The sequence below is a fragment of the Pristiophorus japonicus genome, chromosome 5, assembly GCF_044704955.1.
Source record: "Pristiophorus japonicus isolate sPriJap1 chromosome 5, sPriJap1.hap1, whole genome shotgun sequence".
Classification (NCBI taxonomy): domain Eukaryota; kingdom Metazoa; phylum Chordata; class Chondrichthyes; family Pristiophoridae; genus Pristiophorus; species Pristiophorus japonicus.
In genome coordinates, this window is record NC_091981.1 from 181216704 (window position 1) to 181235673 (window position 18970).

At 44.3% G+C, this 18970-nt stretch overlaps 1 protein-coding gene across 7 annotated transcripts in view; it reads right to left on the reverse strand.

Moving 5' to 3' along the window:
• The window catches only part of mocos (molybdenum cofactor sulfurase), a 464568-nt gene that overhangs the window by 389734 nt on the left and 55864 nt on the right, over positions 1–18970 (reverse strand). For 5 of the 7 annotated variants that reach the window (XR_011593368.1, XM_070881149.1, XM_070881147.1 and 2 more), the window contains one exon: positions 15877–15957. The exons of the other annotated variants lie outside the window; for them this stretch is intronic. Coding sequence is in view for 4 of the 5 variants with exons in the window: in XM_070881149.1 (XP_070737250.1) it covers positions 15877–15957 (81 nt within the window). In the remaining variant the exon portion in view is untranslated. The remainder of the gene's footprint in view (positions 1–15876; positions 15958–18970) is intronic. 7 annotated transcript variants of the gene reach the window in all.

Genomic DNA, 18970 nt, shown 5'->3' on the forward strand with positions numbered 1-18970 from the left:
TCAGGCTTGGGTTGATAGGTAGCAAATAACATTTGTGTCACACAAGTGCAGGCAATGACTATCTCCAACAAGAGAGAATCTAACCACCGCTCCATGACTTCAATGGCATTACCATCGCCGAATTCCCCAACATCAACATCCTGGGGGGTCACCATTGACCAGAAACGTAACAGGACCAGCCACATAAATACTGTGGCCACAAGAGCAGGTCAGAGACTGGGTATTCTGTGGCGAGTGTCTCATCTCCTGACTCCCCAAAACCTTTCCACCATCTACAAGGCGCAAATAAGGAGTGTGATGGAATACTCTCCACTTGCCTGGATAAGTTCCAACACAAGAAGCTCAACATCATCCAGGACAAAGCAGCCCACTTGATCGGCATCCCTTCCACCTTAAACATTCACTCCCTCCATCACCGACGTACCGTGGCTGCAGTGTGTACCAGCTACAAGATGCACTGCAGCAAATCGCCAAGGCTTCTTCAACAGCAACTCCCAAACCCGCGACATTTACCACCTAGAAGGACAAGAGCAGCCGGCGCATGGGAATACCATCATTTGCAAGTTATCCTCCAAGTTACACACCATTCTAACTTGGAAATGTATCACCGTTTCTTTATCGTCGCTGGGTCAAAATCCTGTAATCTCATCCTAACAACACTGTAGGAGTTCTTTCACCACAAGTACTGCAGCGGGTCAAAGCGGCGGCTTACCACCATCTTTTCAAGGGCAATTAGGGATGGACAATAAATGCTGGCCTTCGCAGTAAAGACCACATTCAAGGACGTCTAAAAAAAAAAACACTCCAATATCAGCCTAAATACACTGCATGACAAAATGCAAGCGTTTTCAGCAGCCATTCATCTGTCTCTACTTCATGGTGCGTCGGCGAGAGGCTCGGGAGGTGCGTGGAGAGGCCGAAAAAAGGCCCAGCATCCGTGAGTCGTCGGGAGTTCGTGGTGGGTCTGCGAGAGGCTCGGGAGGTGCGTGGAGAGGCCTATAAAAAGACCCAGTGTCCGTGAGTCGTCGGGAGTTCGTGGTGCGTCTGCGAGAGGCTCGGGAGGTGCGCGGAGAGGCCTATAAAAAGACCCAGTGTCCGTGAGTCGTCGGGAGTTCGTGGTACGTCTGCGAGAGGCTCGGGAGGTGCGCGGAGAGGCCGATAAAAAGGCTCAGCTTCAGTGAGTCGTCGGGAGTTCGTGGTGCGTCGGCGAGAGGCTCGGGAGGTGCGTGGAGAGGCGTGGCTTGTGCAGCTACAAGGAGGCAAAAAAGTAGAAAGAAATAGAAAGGTGACGTCACAACCAAGGGGGTAAGTGATTGGCTGGTGATTGGTAAGTAGTTTTTCTTTTTCTTTTCTTTATCAGTAAGTAACCTTTTAACATTGTTGTTGCCCAATTAAGTTAAATCAAGGGTTAAGTCATGGCAGGAGAGCTCGGACACGTCTTATGCTCCTCCTGTACTATGTGGGAACTCTGGGACGATTCCGGTGTCCCTGACAACTACGTGTGCGGGAAGTGCATCCGCCTGCAGATCCTGACAGACCGCATTGCGGCACTGGAGCTGCGGGTGGATGAACTATGGAGCATCCACGATGCTGAGAATGACACGAATAGCACATTTAGTGAGTTGATCACACCGCAGGTAAAGGGTACACAGCCAGATAGGGGATGGGTGACCAACAGGAAGAGCAGTGCAAGGAAGGTAGTGCAAGGGTCCCCTGCGGTCATCCCCCTGCAAAACAGATACACTGCTTTGGATTCTGTTGAGGGGGATTACTCATCAGGGGAAGGCAGCAGCAGCCGCCAAGATGATGGCACCATAGGTGGCTCTGCTGCACAGGAGGGCAGGAAAAAGAGTGGGAGAGCGATAGTGATAGGGGATTCAATTGTAAGGGGAATAAATAGGCGTTTCTGCGGCCGCAACCGAGACTCCAGGATGGTATGTTGCCTCCCTGGTGCAAGGGTCAAGGATGTCTCGGAGCGGATGCAGGACATTCTGGAAAGGGAGGGTGAACAGCCAGTTGTCGTGGTGCAAAGAGGTACCAACGATATAAGTAAAAAACGGGATGAGGTCCTACAAGACGAATTTAGGGAGCTAGGAGCTAAATTAAAAAGTAAGACCTCAAAAGTAGTAATCTCAGGATTGCGACCAGTGCCACGTGCTAGTCAGAGTAGGAATCGCAGGATAGCTCAGATGAATACGTGGCTTGAGAAGTGGTGCAGAAGGGAGGGATTCAAATTAGTGGGGCATTGGAACCGGTTCTGGGGGAGGTGGGACCAATAAAAACTGGACAGTCTGCATCTGGGCAGGACCGGAACCAATGTCCTTGGGGGAGTGTTTGCTAATGCTGTTGGGGAAGAGTTAAACTAATATGGCAGGGGAATGGGTACCTATGCAGGAAGACATAGGGAAATAAAAGGGAGACAGAGGCAAAAGATAGAAAGGAGAATAATAAAAGTGGAGGGCAGAGAAACCCAAGGCAAAAAACAAAAAGGGCCACATTACAGCAAAATTCTAAAGGGGCAAAGTGTGTTAAAAAGACAAGCCTGAAGGCTCTGTGACTCAATGCAAGGAGTATTCGGAATAAGGTGGACGAATTAACTGCGCAGATAGCAGTTAATGGATATGATGTCATTGGCATCACAGAGACATGGCTCCAGGGTGACCAAGGCTGGGAACTCAACATCCAGGGGTATTCAACATTTAGGAAATATAGACAGAAAGGAAAAGGAGGCGGGGTAGCGTTGCTGGTTAAAGAGGAAATTGATGCAATAGTAAGGAAGGACATTGGCTTGGATGATGTGGAATCGGTATGGGTGGAGCTACGGAAAGGGCAGAAAACGCTGGTGGGAGTTGTGTACAGGCCACCAAACAGTAGTAGTGAGGTTAGGGACAGCATCAAACAAGAAATTAGGGATGCGTGCAATAAAGGTACAGCAGTTATCATGGGCGACTTTAATCTACATATAGATTGGGCTAACCAAACTGGTAGCAATGCGGTGGAGGAGGATTTCCTGGAGTGTACTAGGGATGGTTTTCTTGACCAATATGTCGAGGAACCAACTAGAGAACTGGCCATCCTAGACTGGGTGATGAGAAGGGACTAATTAGCAATCTTGTTGTGCGAGGCCCCTTGGGGAAGAGTGACCATAATATGGTAGAATTCTTTATTAAGATGGAGAGTGACAAGGTTAATTCAGAAACAAAGGTCCTGAACCTAAGGAAAGCTAACTTCGACGGCATGAGGCGTGTATTGGCTAGAATAGACTGGCAAATGATACTTAAAGGGTTGACGGTGGATAGGCAATGGCAAACATTTATAGATCACATGGATGAACTTCAATAGTTGTACATCCCTGTCTGGAGTAAAAATAAAACAGGGAAGGTGGCGCAACCGTGGCTAACAAGGGAAATTAAGGATAGTGTTAGATCCAAGGAAGAGGCATATAAATTGGCCAGAAAAAGCAGCAAACCTGAGGACTGGGAGAAATTTAGAAATCAGCAGAGGAGGACAAAGGGTTTAATTAGGAGGGGGAAAATAGAGTACGAGAGGAAGCTTGCCAGGAACTGACTGCAAAAGCTTCTTTCGATATGTGAAGAGAAAAAGATTAGTGAAGACAAACGTAGGTACCTTGCAGTCGGACTCAGGTAAATTTATAATGGGGAACAAAGAAATGGCAGACCAATTGAACAAATACTTTGGTTCTGTCTTCACGAAGGAAGACACAAATAACCACCTGGATGTACTAGTCGACCGAGGGTCTAGTGAGAAGGATATCCTTATTAGGCGGGAAATTGTGTTGGGGAAATTGATGGGATTAAAGGCCGATAAATCCCCAGGGCCTGATTGTCTGCATCCCAGAGTACTTAAGGAAGTGCCCCTAGAAATAGTGGATGCATTGGTGATCATTTTTCAACAGTCTATCGACTCTGGATCAGTTCCTATGGACTGGAGGGTAGCTAATGTAACACCACTTTTTTAAAAAGGAGGGAGAGAGAAGGCGGGTAATTATAGACCGGTTAGCTTGACATGAGTAGTGGGGAAAATGTTGGAATCAATTGTTAAGGATGAAATAGCAGCGCATTTGGAAAGCAGTGACAGGATCGGTCCAAGTCAGCATGGATTTATGAAAGGAAAATCATGCTTGACAAATATTCTGGAATTTTTTGAGGATATAACGAGTAGACAAGGGAGAACTAGTGGATGTGGTGTATTTGGACTTTCAAAAGGCCTTTGACAAAGTCCCAAATAAGAGATTGGTGTGCAAAATCAAAGCACATGGTATTGGGGGTAATGTACTGGCTTGGATAGAGAATTGGTTGGCAGACAGGAAGCAGACAGTTGGGATAAACGGGTCCTTTTCGGAATGGGAGCCAGTGACTAGTTGAGTGCCGCAGGGCTCAGTGCTGGGACCCCAGCTCTTTACAATATACATTAATGATTTGGATGAAGGAATTGAGTGTAATATCTCCAAGTTTGCAGATGACACTAAACTGGGTGGCGGTGTGAGCTGTGAGGAGGATGCTAAGAGGCTGCAGGGTGACTTGGACAGGTTAGGTGAGTGGGCAAATACATGGCAGATGCAGTATAATGTGGATAAATGTGAGGTTATCCACTTTGGTGGCAAAAACACAAAGGCAGAATATTATCTGAATGGCGGCAGATTCGGAAAAGGGGAGGTGCAACGGGACCTGGTGTCATGGTTCATCAGTCATTGAAAGTTGGCATGCAGGTACAGCAGGCAGTGAAGAAGGCAAATGACATGTTGGCTTTCATAGCTAGGGGATTTGAGTACAGGAGCAGGGAGGTCTTACTGCAATTGTACAGGACCTTGGTGAGGCCTCAGCTGGAATATTGTGTTCAGTTTTGGACTCCTAATCTGAGGAAGGATGTTCTTGCTATTGAGGGAGTGCAGCAAAGGTTCACCAGACTGATTCCAGGGATGGCTGGACTGACATATGAGGAGAGACTGGATCAACTGGGACTTTATACACTGGAGTTTAGAAGGATGAGAGGGGATCTCATAGAAACATATAAGATTCTGATGGGACGGGACAGGTTAGATGCGGAAAGAATGTTCCCGATGTTGGGGAAGTCCAGAGCCAGGGGACACAGTCTTAGGATACGGGGTAGGCCATTTAGGATTGTGATGAGGAGAAACTTCTTCACTTAGAGAGTTGTTAACCTGTGGAATTCCCTGCAGTAGAGAGTTGTTGATGCCAGTTCATTGGATATATTCAAGAGGGAGTTAGATATGGCCCTTACGGCTAAAGGGATCAAGGGGTATGGAGAGAAAGCAGGAAAGGGGTACTGAGGTGAATGATCAGCCATGATCTTATTGAATGGCGGTGCAGGCTCGAAGAGCCGAATGGCCTACTCCTGCACCTATTTTGTATGTTTCTATGTTACTAACCGCCCCTCTCTTCCAATTCAGATTCTGAAATTGTCGAGAGCTCTATGCAAACAGAGGAAGAGGAAGACAGTGCAATCGAAGAGGAAGTGTCACTCGACCAACCCTTGCAGTCACTAACTCAGATACTGGCACTACCCTAAGTTTAGAGGGTAGGGTAGATGGGTCTGCACTATATCATTACAGATCACTAATATGTCCAAAAGTCTCAAAGGATTTATTGTGATAGAATGTGGTTTTGACTGAAAAGACACAAATCACACAATCTGTTAGAAATTGAAATTTCCATCATCTATCACAGTCAGTGTGACAGGATAATATTTAGGAGATTTGTAACACATCATCTCCAGATCATTCTTCAAATTTAAACTATGATGGGGGTTACTTGAAATTATCAACCATCTTACTGCAATCCATGTATCATGTTTGGTAAATTAAAAACTTAAAGTTGAAGTAATAGCTAGATTTAATATGATTGCTTTATACTATGACTATTTACTCAGTATCTTTTTTACAAAAAGAGTGCATGTGTGTTATTTGGTTAGAAAAAAATCCACCAGCACCCTCCACCTGTGATTCCCAAAAACAGAGATTCCCCGGTCCCACAGCAGTCCCCAGTGTAAACATGCTGCTAAGTTGAAGGGCACTTTCACTCTGCAGCACTTGTTGTAGCAGACACATTTCAGCGGGTATATTCTGGAATATGCCCTCAGCATTATTGGATCTGAAGAATGGATCACAGACAACAAAACAGATGCCAAATACAGTTTCTAAATTGGCAACTGATTTTCATGAAATAAACAGCAATAATTTACTCAACAAAGTGCAGTACTGGGTGCTCCTGAAGCGTTCGATCAAGTTCTAGAGAGATGCAATATTTATCAATTTAATTTCTGTCTATATTATGCCAAAAATCTTGACTGCAAATTGGATCGCACCTGAATCGTGGTGCAATCTCAGTGTAGTGCATGCTGCACTTGCCTAATGAGGCCAGCTACAGGGCCACAGCAAATTGGTCTGCCAGCCTCATTAGGAAAGTACCGGCGAGCTGCGAGCCCCATAACCAGCTCACCAATTATGAACAGAGAAAAGGAGTACCTCAGGTTAAGTCCTGCTCCTCCTGGCTCCACATTTGGTTCAATATTTTTATAAAACTTATGTTTTTAATGTCTTTTAATTACAGCCTTTTTACTTCAATGCCTCAGATTATCTCAACAGCCTAGTCTTTGAACAGAGTTTCCAATCATATCTGTGCATTCTGAGCTCATGCAGTTTACACAAGCGGCCAACCTGTGTCAGTAGGTAACCCACCAATTTGATATTAATTCGGCACAGGGACCAATTTCTGGACTTAACGGCACCATGAGTTCGGGCACGGGCTACAGTGTAGCACCGATTCGGCACCCGAAAATGATTGTAGATCAATTTATTCCCATATAACTTCATATAAGAATGTATAATTCAAAATACTGCAACTCTCGGTGTTTCATTTCTGAATGATGTAACTAGTGATGCGAGTCATCTGTTTTTCATTTGTTTTGAAATGATCCAGATTCTGTTCCACACATTTTATAATGAAGACCCCAATTATAAAATTGATCAAGAATGCATTTCTTTTCTTATTTCTCAATGGAAAGTTGAAGAACATCTCAACTTGTTTTTCCAAGTAATTTAAAACCATCTAGAGATGAAGTCTTAATTATTGGATACCTTTTGATTGGTAGTTCTCCTGGTCAATCATAACAGACCACTCTACTCTTTGTTTCAGTTAAAAATTCTTTGATTTCTAAACAACGTTAAGGATTTAAAGCTAGATAAATAATGAATTTTGAGTGTTTTGAGATAATTTTTTGGTTTGTAATGGAAATTTATGCCCATTAAAAATTGCCTGAAGGAAATTTTAACCCCTTCCCACTCTGAAAACCAGGTAGCGGAGCAGTGGACTTAACCACACCTTCTCACCCCAATCTGGCCATAAGCAATTTTAAATTGCAGGTGGTACAGACACCCACACAAACCCAGTGGGGTCCTCTTTAAATATGCAGAATGGGGTCCAATGACGAGGACGTAAGACAGGTTAGTTTTACCCTACTAATGTGTTGTTGCAATAATAATCCTGCTCAGTATGAAAGGAACAGCAGGTTGAGACACTGATACTTTAACCCGAGGCCTAGCCGGAGAAGCAGTGGTTGCATCCCTGTCTGGCTTAAAGCTGCCAGAAACAGGACTGAGGCCCAGCAAGGTAAGTTTTTGTTGCGGTTCCTTGTCAGCCAGGAGGAGTGCTTCTCCAGGCCCCGGGCTTCCTCATCTGCCCACAATCCCCGCCCGACCATGATTCCGCTCGCAACTACTTACCTTGTGCTGAGGGTCCCTGGCGGTGGTCTTCGGCCACATGATTTTAACAGCTGGGAAGCTTGGTTGGAAAGTTGGGAAGGAGCATTAAAATTGGCCGAGCCTCCCTACTGTTGCTCCTAGACGGGCTGGCCACTCGCTCCTGTTCAAGAGATAAAAATCAACCCCCATATGTCAGCAGACTCACGAATAGACCTCTAAAAGCTTTAAAGTGAAAACATTAAGACAGGAACATAAAAATAGGAATTGGTTGGCAACAGGAAATGCAGCAGGGCTGGGGGGGGGTGGATGAGGGTTGCATGATGGTGCAAAAGTTACTGCAAACAGGCTGTGAAAAGAGACCCAACGGCAGTTCAGTGGGAGATGGATTTGGATGAGGATTGTTGCAACACAAAGGAAATTAGCCACTTTAAAAAAAATTTTTTAAAAGGTTGCAAAGCCTTGTATATATCAATGGAGAGCAGAACTATGCATGACAAGAGAAAGCCACAATGGCTTCATGGGGATATAGGCATTTTGCACTCTCAAAAAGGCAGTTCAAGAGTTATAAGATCAATAATACCTTTCCAGACAGGGAAAAGTATAAAAAGTAGATAGCGTTAACAAAAATAAATATTAGGCAAGCTAAAATAAATCTATTAAGAATAGCTAACTTAGACAAGATAATGGGATGGCATTTTGCTTATGTTTGGAGCCAGAGGTCAGTTACAGAACAAATAGAACCTTTGCAGGGTGACTTAGGTAGAAATATATAAGATGACAAAAGTAAGGCCGAAAAGTTGAACAGATAAGCATCAGTTTTTAACCACAAATGAGCTGGATCTTCCCCTCGGGTCAATTGGGCTGCTTATATATGTAGTGTCAGCCGTGGCTCAGTTGGCAGCAGTTTCGCCTCCAAGTCTAAAGGTTGTTTGTGCCAGAGACTTGAGCAGAAAAAAAAATCTAGGTGTACACTCCAGTGCAGTACTGAAGTAGTGCTGCACTGTCGGAGGTGCCGTCTTTCGGATGAGACTTTAAACCGAGTCTGCTGTCTCGGGTGAACTTAAATGAAACCATGGCACTAGTTCGAAGAAAAGCAAGGGTGGTATCCCCGGTGTCCTGGCCAATATTTATCCTTCAATCAGCACCACTAACACAGATTATCTGGTCATTATCACACTGCTGTTTGTGGGACTTTGCTGTGCACAAATTAGCTGCTGCAGTTCCTACATTACAACAATGACTACAGTTCAAAAAGCACTTAATTGACTGGAAAGATCTTTGGGACGTCCTGAAGTCGTGAAAGGTACTATATAAATGCAAGTCTTTCTTTTTTTTTACATCTCAAGAGAAATGGTACAAGCTAAATTAAAGGGGGTCAAGGTGGAAAAAGCATCAGGGCTAGTTTTGATTTATTTTTGGGTACTGAAGAAATGGCCATGGTAGTTGATGATGCCCTAGCAAATGGTTTCAATACAAAAGCACTGTTCCAACGAAGCTCAACATAAGCTCGAGGAACAGCACTTCATCTTTTGATTAGGCACTTTATAGCCTTCTGGACTCAATATCAAGTTCAACAATTTCAGACCTTAACCTCTGCCCCCATTTTTTTCAAATGGCAACTGTTGATGATTCTACTATTTCCATTTACAACTAGTCCAGACCTATCTTTTGTTTCTTTGCTTGTACAATTACCATCTCCTTTTGCTTTGTGCAATCATACCTTTTGTCATTTCATCACTCCTGCCTTCCACCCCATCACTGACCTCACCTTTGTTCTTTCCTCCCCTCCCCGCTTTCCCTGCCCCTGCACTTACTTACAATCTGTTACATCTCTAAGTTTTTCCACTTCTGACAAAAGATTATCGACCTGAAACATTGGCCAGGATTTTGCTCACCTCGGCGGGTCTGGGGTGAGTGATGTTGGTGGCAGGTCGCAGCCCTGCTCCTAGCTCCATCCCGTTGATAGCTTAAGCCTGCCAAGCATGTTTCCCGGTCCAATTAGAGGAAGTGGGTCTGGTGACATCATTCATGGCATGTCATCAGCCCGTTTCCTTAAAGGGACCATGGCCACCTTACTTTTGATGTTTGTGTTGTCAGTGTTCTACAGCATTGAAATGCTGCAACCACTGACAAACACTGCACAGAAGTGCACGTTATCACATTCCCATCTCACTAGCCACCCCTCATATTCACTCTCATCCTAGTGCAATCATACCAACGAACAACATACAAGGGTAGCCACTTTGGTGTTTTATCCAATGTTCATGTAAGGTTTCTGTTAATAAGAACATAAGAACATAACAAATAGGAACAGGAGTAGGCCATACGGCCCCTCGAGCCTGCTCCGCCATTCAATAAGATCATGACTGATCTGATCATGGACTCAGCTCCACTCCCCCGCCCGCTCCCCATAACCCCCTATCCCCTTATCGTTTAATAAACTATCTATTTCTGTCTTAAATTTATTCAATGTCCCAGCTTCCACAGCTCTCAGACAGCGAATTCCACAGATTTACAACCCTCAGAAGAAATGTTTCCTCATCTCAGTTCGAAATGGGCGGCCCCTTATTCTAAGATCATGCCCTCTAGTTCTAGTCTCCCCCATCAGTGGAAACATCCTCACTGCATCCACCTTGTCAAACCCCTCATAATCTTATACGTTTCGATAAGATCACCTCTCATTCTTCTGAATTCCAATGAGTAGAGGCCCAAACTACACAACCTTTCCTCATAAGTCAACCCCCTCATCCCTAGAATCAACCTAGTGATCCTCCAAAGCAAGTATATCCTTTCGTAAATATGGAAAACCAAAACTGCACGCAGTATTCCAGGTGTGGCCTCATCAATACCTTATATAGCTGTAGCAAGACAGGCCAAGATACCATTGGCCTTCCTGATCACTTGCTGTACCTGCATACTATCCTTTTGTGTTTCATGCTGTCAAACATTGAAACTTTTATTTTCAACACTTTCGGTTCTTGGACAGATTTGTCTGCAGCTTTGGAAGTGGCTTTGTGAGTTGTAGTGAATGGAGAGACAGAACAGTACCCACACAATGGTGATGTGTGTAAAAGGAATGGTTTGCGCATTGTAGGGATGCTTTATGTTGTTGGTTTGGGGTGGCGCATCATGTGGCAGTGTCAAGTGAAGTAAATCTGGCCAAGGTGAGGCCATCCCTAGCCACAATGTGCTCGGGTGCTGATGCCCTGTATCCTGTACAGCATCAGGTGATTGCGGAGAAGGTTGGTGTTGTGGGTGTGCCTGGTGCTGCTGATGTTGGGGCTGATCATCGTCAGATTCTGAGCACCAAGGTGAGACAGTATAAAGAGCATCCATGTTGATGGAATAGATGGCGGATGAAGTACAGATGACAGAAGCATTCCGTCAATGGTGAGAATGTTCTTCCAATGAGATGATACTGGATGGAGAGTGGAAAACCCTCAGAATGTGTGCTGGAAATGGACTGAGAAACAGCTTGTGGCTGAGGAAAGTGCTGATCTGTCAGGTGGGAGCTTTTACTGTACATTTGAAGCTGTCAAGTAATCAGCTGGAGGAATGGCCACTGACCTCCCGCCTCAGGTTGACAGATGTGTTCCCCGAGCAGCATGGTTTCCGTGGCCATGAATTTAAAATTTAAAAGTTTAAAAAGCCTGTTAAGGATCTGTTAAGTACATTATAATGGGTCGCCCGCCACTGCCAGATAGGTATGCTCAGTGCTGATAGACCCAACATTGGGAAAGGTACGTTGCGGCAGGTTCCTGACCCTGTCAAAAAAAAACTTTCCCACTCGCCCAACACTGATCCCGCCCACTGACACCCCGGAAAATTCTGCCCATTAACTCTGTTTCTCTCTACACATATGCTGGTGAATAGACCAGCAAGGTGGGCCTCAGTGTTGAAAAGCATCAAGAGGGATGCTACTTATATCACCTAGAACACAGTTTTGACAGGGCAATACTCAGCATCGTATCCCGGCAAGAATCAATGCTTTAGAGGGAGAAGATGGAGAGGGAGGTGAAAAGAACAGAGGGGGAAGAAGAGAAGCGAAAGAGGGGGGAGGAAGAAGAGGGTACATATGGGGCACATGATAGGTGGAAGAAATGGAGAGGGGAAAAAGAGAGTGAAGAAGACAAGAGGAGGTAAACAGGGTGAAATATGGGAGGGAAGACAGAGAAAGGGAAATGAAAACAGTAAGAAAAAAGTTAACATTTTTTTAAAATTTGTAAAAACAATGCATTTGAATCATTGAAGGGAAAGATGATTACATATATTTGATAAAAAGAAGGGTGGATGTGATTAAGTTTCTAAAAATAATGAAAGGTGCTGATAAAGTAGGGATTCTTTAATTTAGCTTGTGGCTGCATAAACTAGACAACCACAAAGTAAGTTGGAGTATAGCAGGAATATCTATACAGAAAGGATAGCATTCTAGTTATTTTTGTGCATATGCGCCTACTATGCTTCCTCAATTATCTGACTTAGCAGCATATAATGTAATGTTATATTGTCAAACAAGTGCGCATGACCTTACTTTAATGGATTTTTGGGATGCTTAGGGACAAACTGTTGAATTTTACCAGGCTGCTGGGAAGGACATTGCTTCACACAGCAAGCATAAACATTGAAGTCATTCCAGTTCTAGATTGTTGGAACTACAGAATAAAAAGCAAAAAGGCAACAGCACAACCAAGACTGCTGAAGCCTGCACTCATTGGAAAGCAAACAAACAGTTTTGTGGCGACAAGCCACTTTTAATCTGAGTGAAGTACTGCACACAACAGAGATGTGCCTTTTAAAATTGATAGGAATTTAAATTTGACTGAGGTGTTGCCGGGGTTAGGGGAGTGGTGGGGGGGGGCGCGGGGGGATGAAAGTAGGGGAAGCAGGAAAATAAATTCACCACAGCATTCACAGGCCAGACAAGTGCACAGCACCACCATTAGTGACATAAATCCTGTGAGCTCTGCCCATGCAGTGCTAAATATGTGGAACAGATTGACATCCAGCCTTCAGTCAGTCAGTTCTTTCAGAACATAATGATTTCTGGAACAGGAAACAAAAAACGGATTGATATACATAGAAAGCCAATACCAATTATTAGGTTTAGGGATGGCAAGCTCAGAACTCATGGTGGATGGTAATAGGAAAACAGACATTGTAATGTAAGCTATGAATTCATTCAACAAAACACAAAACAAGGGAAATCCGTAAATGTATATTTTATTTAAAATGGGAGGTCTCTATGTATAAATATGAGTTTGGTGGGTGTATTCAAGGCTGTCTGACATATACACTCTTCAGATTAGAATATTTATAAGATAAAAACAGAAAATACTGCCAATACACAGCAGGCCAATCAAAATCTGAAAAAAGACAGGTTATGACATTTTAGATACTCCGTCCAGCGATGGGTACAAATCCAAAACGTCAGATTCTACCTTTTCTCTTTACAGATGCGAACTGATCTGCTGAATAGTTTGAACATTTTCAATTTTTCCCTTTTTATTTTAAAATATTTATAAACTGCTATAGCTTTATCACTGAATCCTCTCTGATGAATTATAGCCTCATACCCATTTCTGGTTACTGCAACCTGGATTTACAAGGCAAATGTGCTGCATGTGTGCAAATGTATTGAATGTGAATGCACAAAAATCCCAATCCATATTCCGAGTACTAAAAACATGTATTAGTTCCAACAAGGTTAATGTATGCTTATTAAATTATACAATAATTCAATGCAAAATCATGTGGATAGAAATCCATCTTCTCTATTTGCCATAAGCCATTTTAACAAATGTACAGACCTTAGAACTCTTTCTGAAAAGGGTTTTAAAAAATTACATTGATTAATTAGGAAAGACTTTTTGGAATGCAGCACCATGCTCATAAAGCACTTACTGTATTAAAAATAAACAGCAGACTTATGACCCATGGCAAGCAATATCTGTATGAAATACCGTAGTAATTGTACAGAAAAGGCTACTGTCAAGGACAAAATGTCCCTTAGAAACACTTTAGAAGAATGAGGTATGATTTAATGCTCTACTCAAATGCCCAGCGGTACTGCAATTACATCAAGCATTAGCAGCAAAATCCAATATGGAAATATAGCGGCACATCCAATTTACTTTAATGAGCAAAATTACTGCTTAGCAACTGGCAAGAAAATAATGAATTGACACTGCAATGAGTTATTTCAGGGAAGGCTCATAAGAATCAGATTTATTGGCCTTCACTTATGAATTTCAAGATGGCAAGACAAATTTAACATATCTTGTGCTAATATCTATCTTCCATATTAGGCTATTCCACCCCCCAAGCCTGGTCTGCCATTCAATGAGATCATGGCTAATCTGTATTTTAGCTCCATCCACCCGCCTTCGCTCAATATCCTTTTATACCTTTGGCTAGCAAAAAAATCAATCTCAGATTTAAAATTATTAATTGAGCTCACATCTACTGCTTTTTGTGGGAAATAATTCCACGCTTCTACCATCCTTTGCATGATGAAGTGTTTCCTAACTTCTCTCCTGCATGGCCTGGCTCTAATTTAAAGGTTATTTCCCATGTCCTAGATGCCGCCACCCCTAGTAGAAAAAGTTTCTCTCTATCTATCCTATCAATTCCTTTCAAAATCTTAAAAACCCAAGTCAAATCACCTTCTATATTCCAGAGAAGACAAGCCTAGTCCCTCCTATAATCTAAATCTATTCTGGTGAATCTGCACTACACTCCTTCCAAGGCAAGTAGATCCTTTTCAAGATGCAGTGCCCAGAACTGTACACAGTACTCCAAATGTGGTCCAACCAGGACTGTGTGTATTTTTAGCAAAACTTCCACCCCTTTATATTCTAACCCATATTATGATGGGCATTGATATTCCTTTAAAACTAAGCACAGGAACTGACTATCTCAGCAATTCAAATTGAAAAGTAATGTCATGGGAGTAGACAATGCCTAAACCTGGTACATTTCTGATTTTACTGTGATAAATAAAAAAAACAGCACTTTTAGGGATTGAAATTCAGTATTGCCCTGTTTGGGGGCGGTAACCCAGGCGAGGCGAACCTTCCTGCGCCTGGCGCGCAAGTCCCGCCCTGGCTGCGAAATTGGGCGTACTGCCCGAGAGGAAGTGGAGCACAATGTCGGGTGCTCCATTTCCTCTGGGGGGGTGGGACCAGGGCGGTAATCGCGCAAATTGTGCAGTGTTACGCAGCCTCTCCGTGAATCACTGGCACGAGCACAGGATCCTCCCCTTCTATTAAAGAGGGCATGCTGCGAACTCCGCAATGGGGCAAGGGGTCTCCACTCTGCTACCAGGGGTGCGGGCGGCCGTAGCCCAGCACAGAAGCAGAGTGCCGGGCTGCATCGTCACAGCGCGAACCTCACAAGACAAGGTAAGGCCGGACCGGTAAGTCGGACGGAAAAAAAAATGGCAACGCGCACCTCCCCATTACTTTATGGGGCGCTACCGGCTGGAGTGGGGCACTGCCAGTGTTGCTAATTCCCGCACAATGTCGCGGGAGCTGGTAGCGCCAACCCCCCTCACCGGGAGAGAAATTGGTTGCACCCCCTAACAGTCCGGGGCCCAGCGTCGAGGAGGTGCGTGGAGAGGCAGTCGGGGCTTCGGTGAGAGGCCTATAAAAGGCACAGCAGGGAGTCCGGGGCCCAGCGTCGAGGAGGTGCGTGGAGAGGCAGTCGGGACTTCGGTGACAGGCCTATTAAAGCACAGCAGGGAGTCCGGGGCCCAGCGTCGAGGAGGTGCGTGGAGATGTGTGCTTGTACAGCTACAGGGAGAAGGCAAAAGAGTAGAAAGAAATAGAAAGGTGACGTCACAGCCAAGGGGGTAAGTGATTGGCTGGTGATTGGTGAGTAGTTTTTATTTTTTCTCTTCTATAACAGTGAGCAACTTTAGGCATTGTTGTTGCCAATTTAAGTGTATCTAAGGGTTAAGTCATGGCAGGAGAGCTTGGTGACGTGTTATGCTCCTCCTATACCATGTGGGAACTCAGGGACACTTCCGGTGTCCCTGACGGTCCGCGTTGCGGAATTGGAGCTGAAGGTGGATTCACTCTGGAGCATCCACGATGCTGAGAATGACGTGAATAGCACGTTTAGCGAGTTGGTCTTACCGCAAGTGAAGGGTCCACAGCCAGATAGGGAATGGAAGACCAGCAGGAACAGCAGTGCAAGGGTCCCCTGCGGCCATCTCCCTGCAAAACAGATACACCGCTTTGAGTACTGTTGAGGGGGTTGACTCATCAGGGGAGGGCAGCAGCAGCCAAGTTGATGGCACCATGGCTGGCTCTGCTGCACAGGAGGGCAGGAAAAAGAGTGGGAGAGCGAGTGATAGGAGATTCAATAGTAAGGGGAATAGATAGGCGTTTCTGCAGCCGCAACCGAGACTCCAGGATGGTATATTGCCTCCCTGGTGCAAGGGTCAAAGATGTCTCGGAGCGGGTGCAGGACATTCTGAAAAGGGAGGGTGAACAGCCAGTTGTCGTGGTGCACATTGGTACCACGATATAGATAAAAAAAGGGATGAGGTCCTACGAGAAGAATTTAAGGAGCTAGAGCTAAATTAAAACGTAGGACCTCAATAGTAGTAATCTCAGGATTGCTACCATGCCACGTGCTAGTCAGAGTCGGAATCGCAGGATAGCTCAGATGAATACGTGGCTTGAGCAGTGGTGCAGCAGGGAGGGATTCAAATTCCTGGGGCATTGGAACCGGTTCTGGGGGAGGTGGGACCAGTACAAACCGGACGGTCTGCACCTGGGCAGGACCGGAACCTATGCCCTAGGGGGAATGTTTGCTAGTGCTGTTGGGGAGGAGTTAAACTAATATGGCAGGGGGATGGGAACCAATGCAGGGAGACAGAGGGAAACAAAATGGAGACAGAAGCAAAAGACAGAAAGGAGATGAGTAAAAGTAAAGGGCAGAGAAACCCAAGGGAAAAAACAAAAAGGGCCACTGCACAGCAAAATTCTAATGGGTCAAAGTGTAATAAAAAGGCAAGCATGAAAGCTTGGTGCCTAAATGCGAGGAGTATTCGGAACCCAGGAGAGGGCTCTGAGCTAGTTAGAGTGGGTGAGAGCTCAGTTGAACAGGACCCCAAGAAAGAATGCAAAAGGCAGGAGGCAACAGAGCAGAGTAGCACTGGGGTAAGTGTAAACCACAAGGTGATAGGAAGGGACAATATGTATGAATATAAAGGGGCTGCAGGAGGGGTCAAAACTAAAAATCATGGTTTAAAAACTCGCATTAAAACACTCTACCTAAACGCACGCAGCATTCGAAATAAAGTAAATGAGTTGATGGCACAAATCATTACAAATGGGTATGATTTGGTGGCCATTACAGAAACGTGGTTGCAGGGTGGCCAAGACTGGGAATTAAACATACAGGGGTATCTGACAATTCGGAAAGATAGACAAGAAGGGAAAGGAGGTGGGGTAGCTCTGTTAATAAAGGATGATATCAGGGCAGTTGAGAGAGATGATATTGGCTCTAATGAACAAAATGTTGAATCATTGTTGGTGGAGATTAGAGATAGTAAGGGGAAAAAGTCACTGGTGAGCGTAGTTTATAGGCCCCCAAATAATAACTTCATGGTGGGGTGGACAATAATCAAGGGAATAATGGTGGCATGTGAAAAAGGAACGGCAGTAATCATGGGGGATTTTAACCTACATATCGATTGGTCAAATCAAATCGCACGGGGTAGCCTTGAGGAGGAATTCATAGAATGCATACGCGATTGTTTCTGAGAACAGTATGTTATAGAACCTACAAGGGAGCAAGCTATCTTAGATCTGGTCCTGTGTAATGAGACAGGAATAATAAACGATTTCCTAGTAAAAGATCCTCTCGGAATGAGTGATCACAGTATGGTTGAATTTGTAATACAGATTGAGGCTGAGGAAGTAGTGTCTCAAACGAGCGTACTATGCTTAAACAAAGGGGACTACAGTGGGATGAGGGCAGAGTTGGCTAAAGTAGACTGGGAACACAGACTAAACGGTGGCACAATTGAGGAACAGTGGAGGACTTTTAAGGAGCTCTTTCATAGTGCTCAACAAAAATATATTCCAGTGAAAAAGAAGGGCGGTAAGAGAAGGGATAACCAGCCGTGGATAACCAAGGAAATAAAGGAGAGTATCAAATTAAAAACCAATGCGTATAAGGTGGCCAAGGTTAGTGGGAAACTAGAAGATTGGGAAAATTTTAAACGACAGCAAAGAATGACTAAGAAAGCAATAAAGAAAGGAAAGATAGATTACGAAAGTAAACTTGCGCAAAACATAAAAACAGATAGTAAAAGTTTTTACCGATATATAAAACGGAAAAGAGTGACTAAAGTAAATGTTGGTCCCTTAGAAGATGAGAAGGGGGATTTAATAATGGGAAATGTGGAAATGGCTGAGACCTTAAACAATTATTTTGCTTCGGTCTTCACAGTGAAAGACACAAAAACCAAAAATTGCTGGTCACGGGAATGTGGGAAGGGAGGACCTTGAGATAATCACTATCACTAGGGCGGTAGTGCTGGATAGGCTAATGGGACTCAAGGTAGACAAGTCCCCTGGTCCTGACGAAATGCATCCCAGGTATTAAAAGAGATGGCAGACGTTAGTAGCAGATGCATTCGTTATAATCTACCAAAATTCTCTGGACTCTGGGGAGGTATCAGCGGATTGGAAAGCAGCTAATGTAACGCCTCTGTTTAAAAAAGAGGGCAGACAAAAGGCAGGTAAATATAGGCTGGTTAGTTTAACATCTATAGTGGGGAAAATGCTTGAAGCTATCATTAAGGAAGAAATAGCGGGACATCTAGATAGGAATAGTGCAATCAAGCAGACGCAACATGGATTCATGAAGGGGAAATCATGTTGAACTAATTTACTGGAATTCTTTGAGGATATAACGAGCATGGTGGATAGAGGTGTACCGATGAATGTGGTGTATTTAGATTTCCAAAAGGCATTCGATAAGGTGCCACACAAAAGGTTACTGCAGAAGATAAAGGTTACTGCAGAAGATAAAGGTACGCGGAGTCAGAGGAAATATATTAGCATGGATAGAGAATTGGCTGGCTAACAGAAAGCAGAGAGTCGGGATAAATGGATTATTTTCAGGTTGGAAATCGGTGGTTAGTGGTGTGCCACAGGGATCGGTGCTGGGACCACAACTGTTTACATTATACATAGATGACCTGGAAGAGGG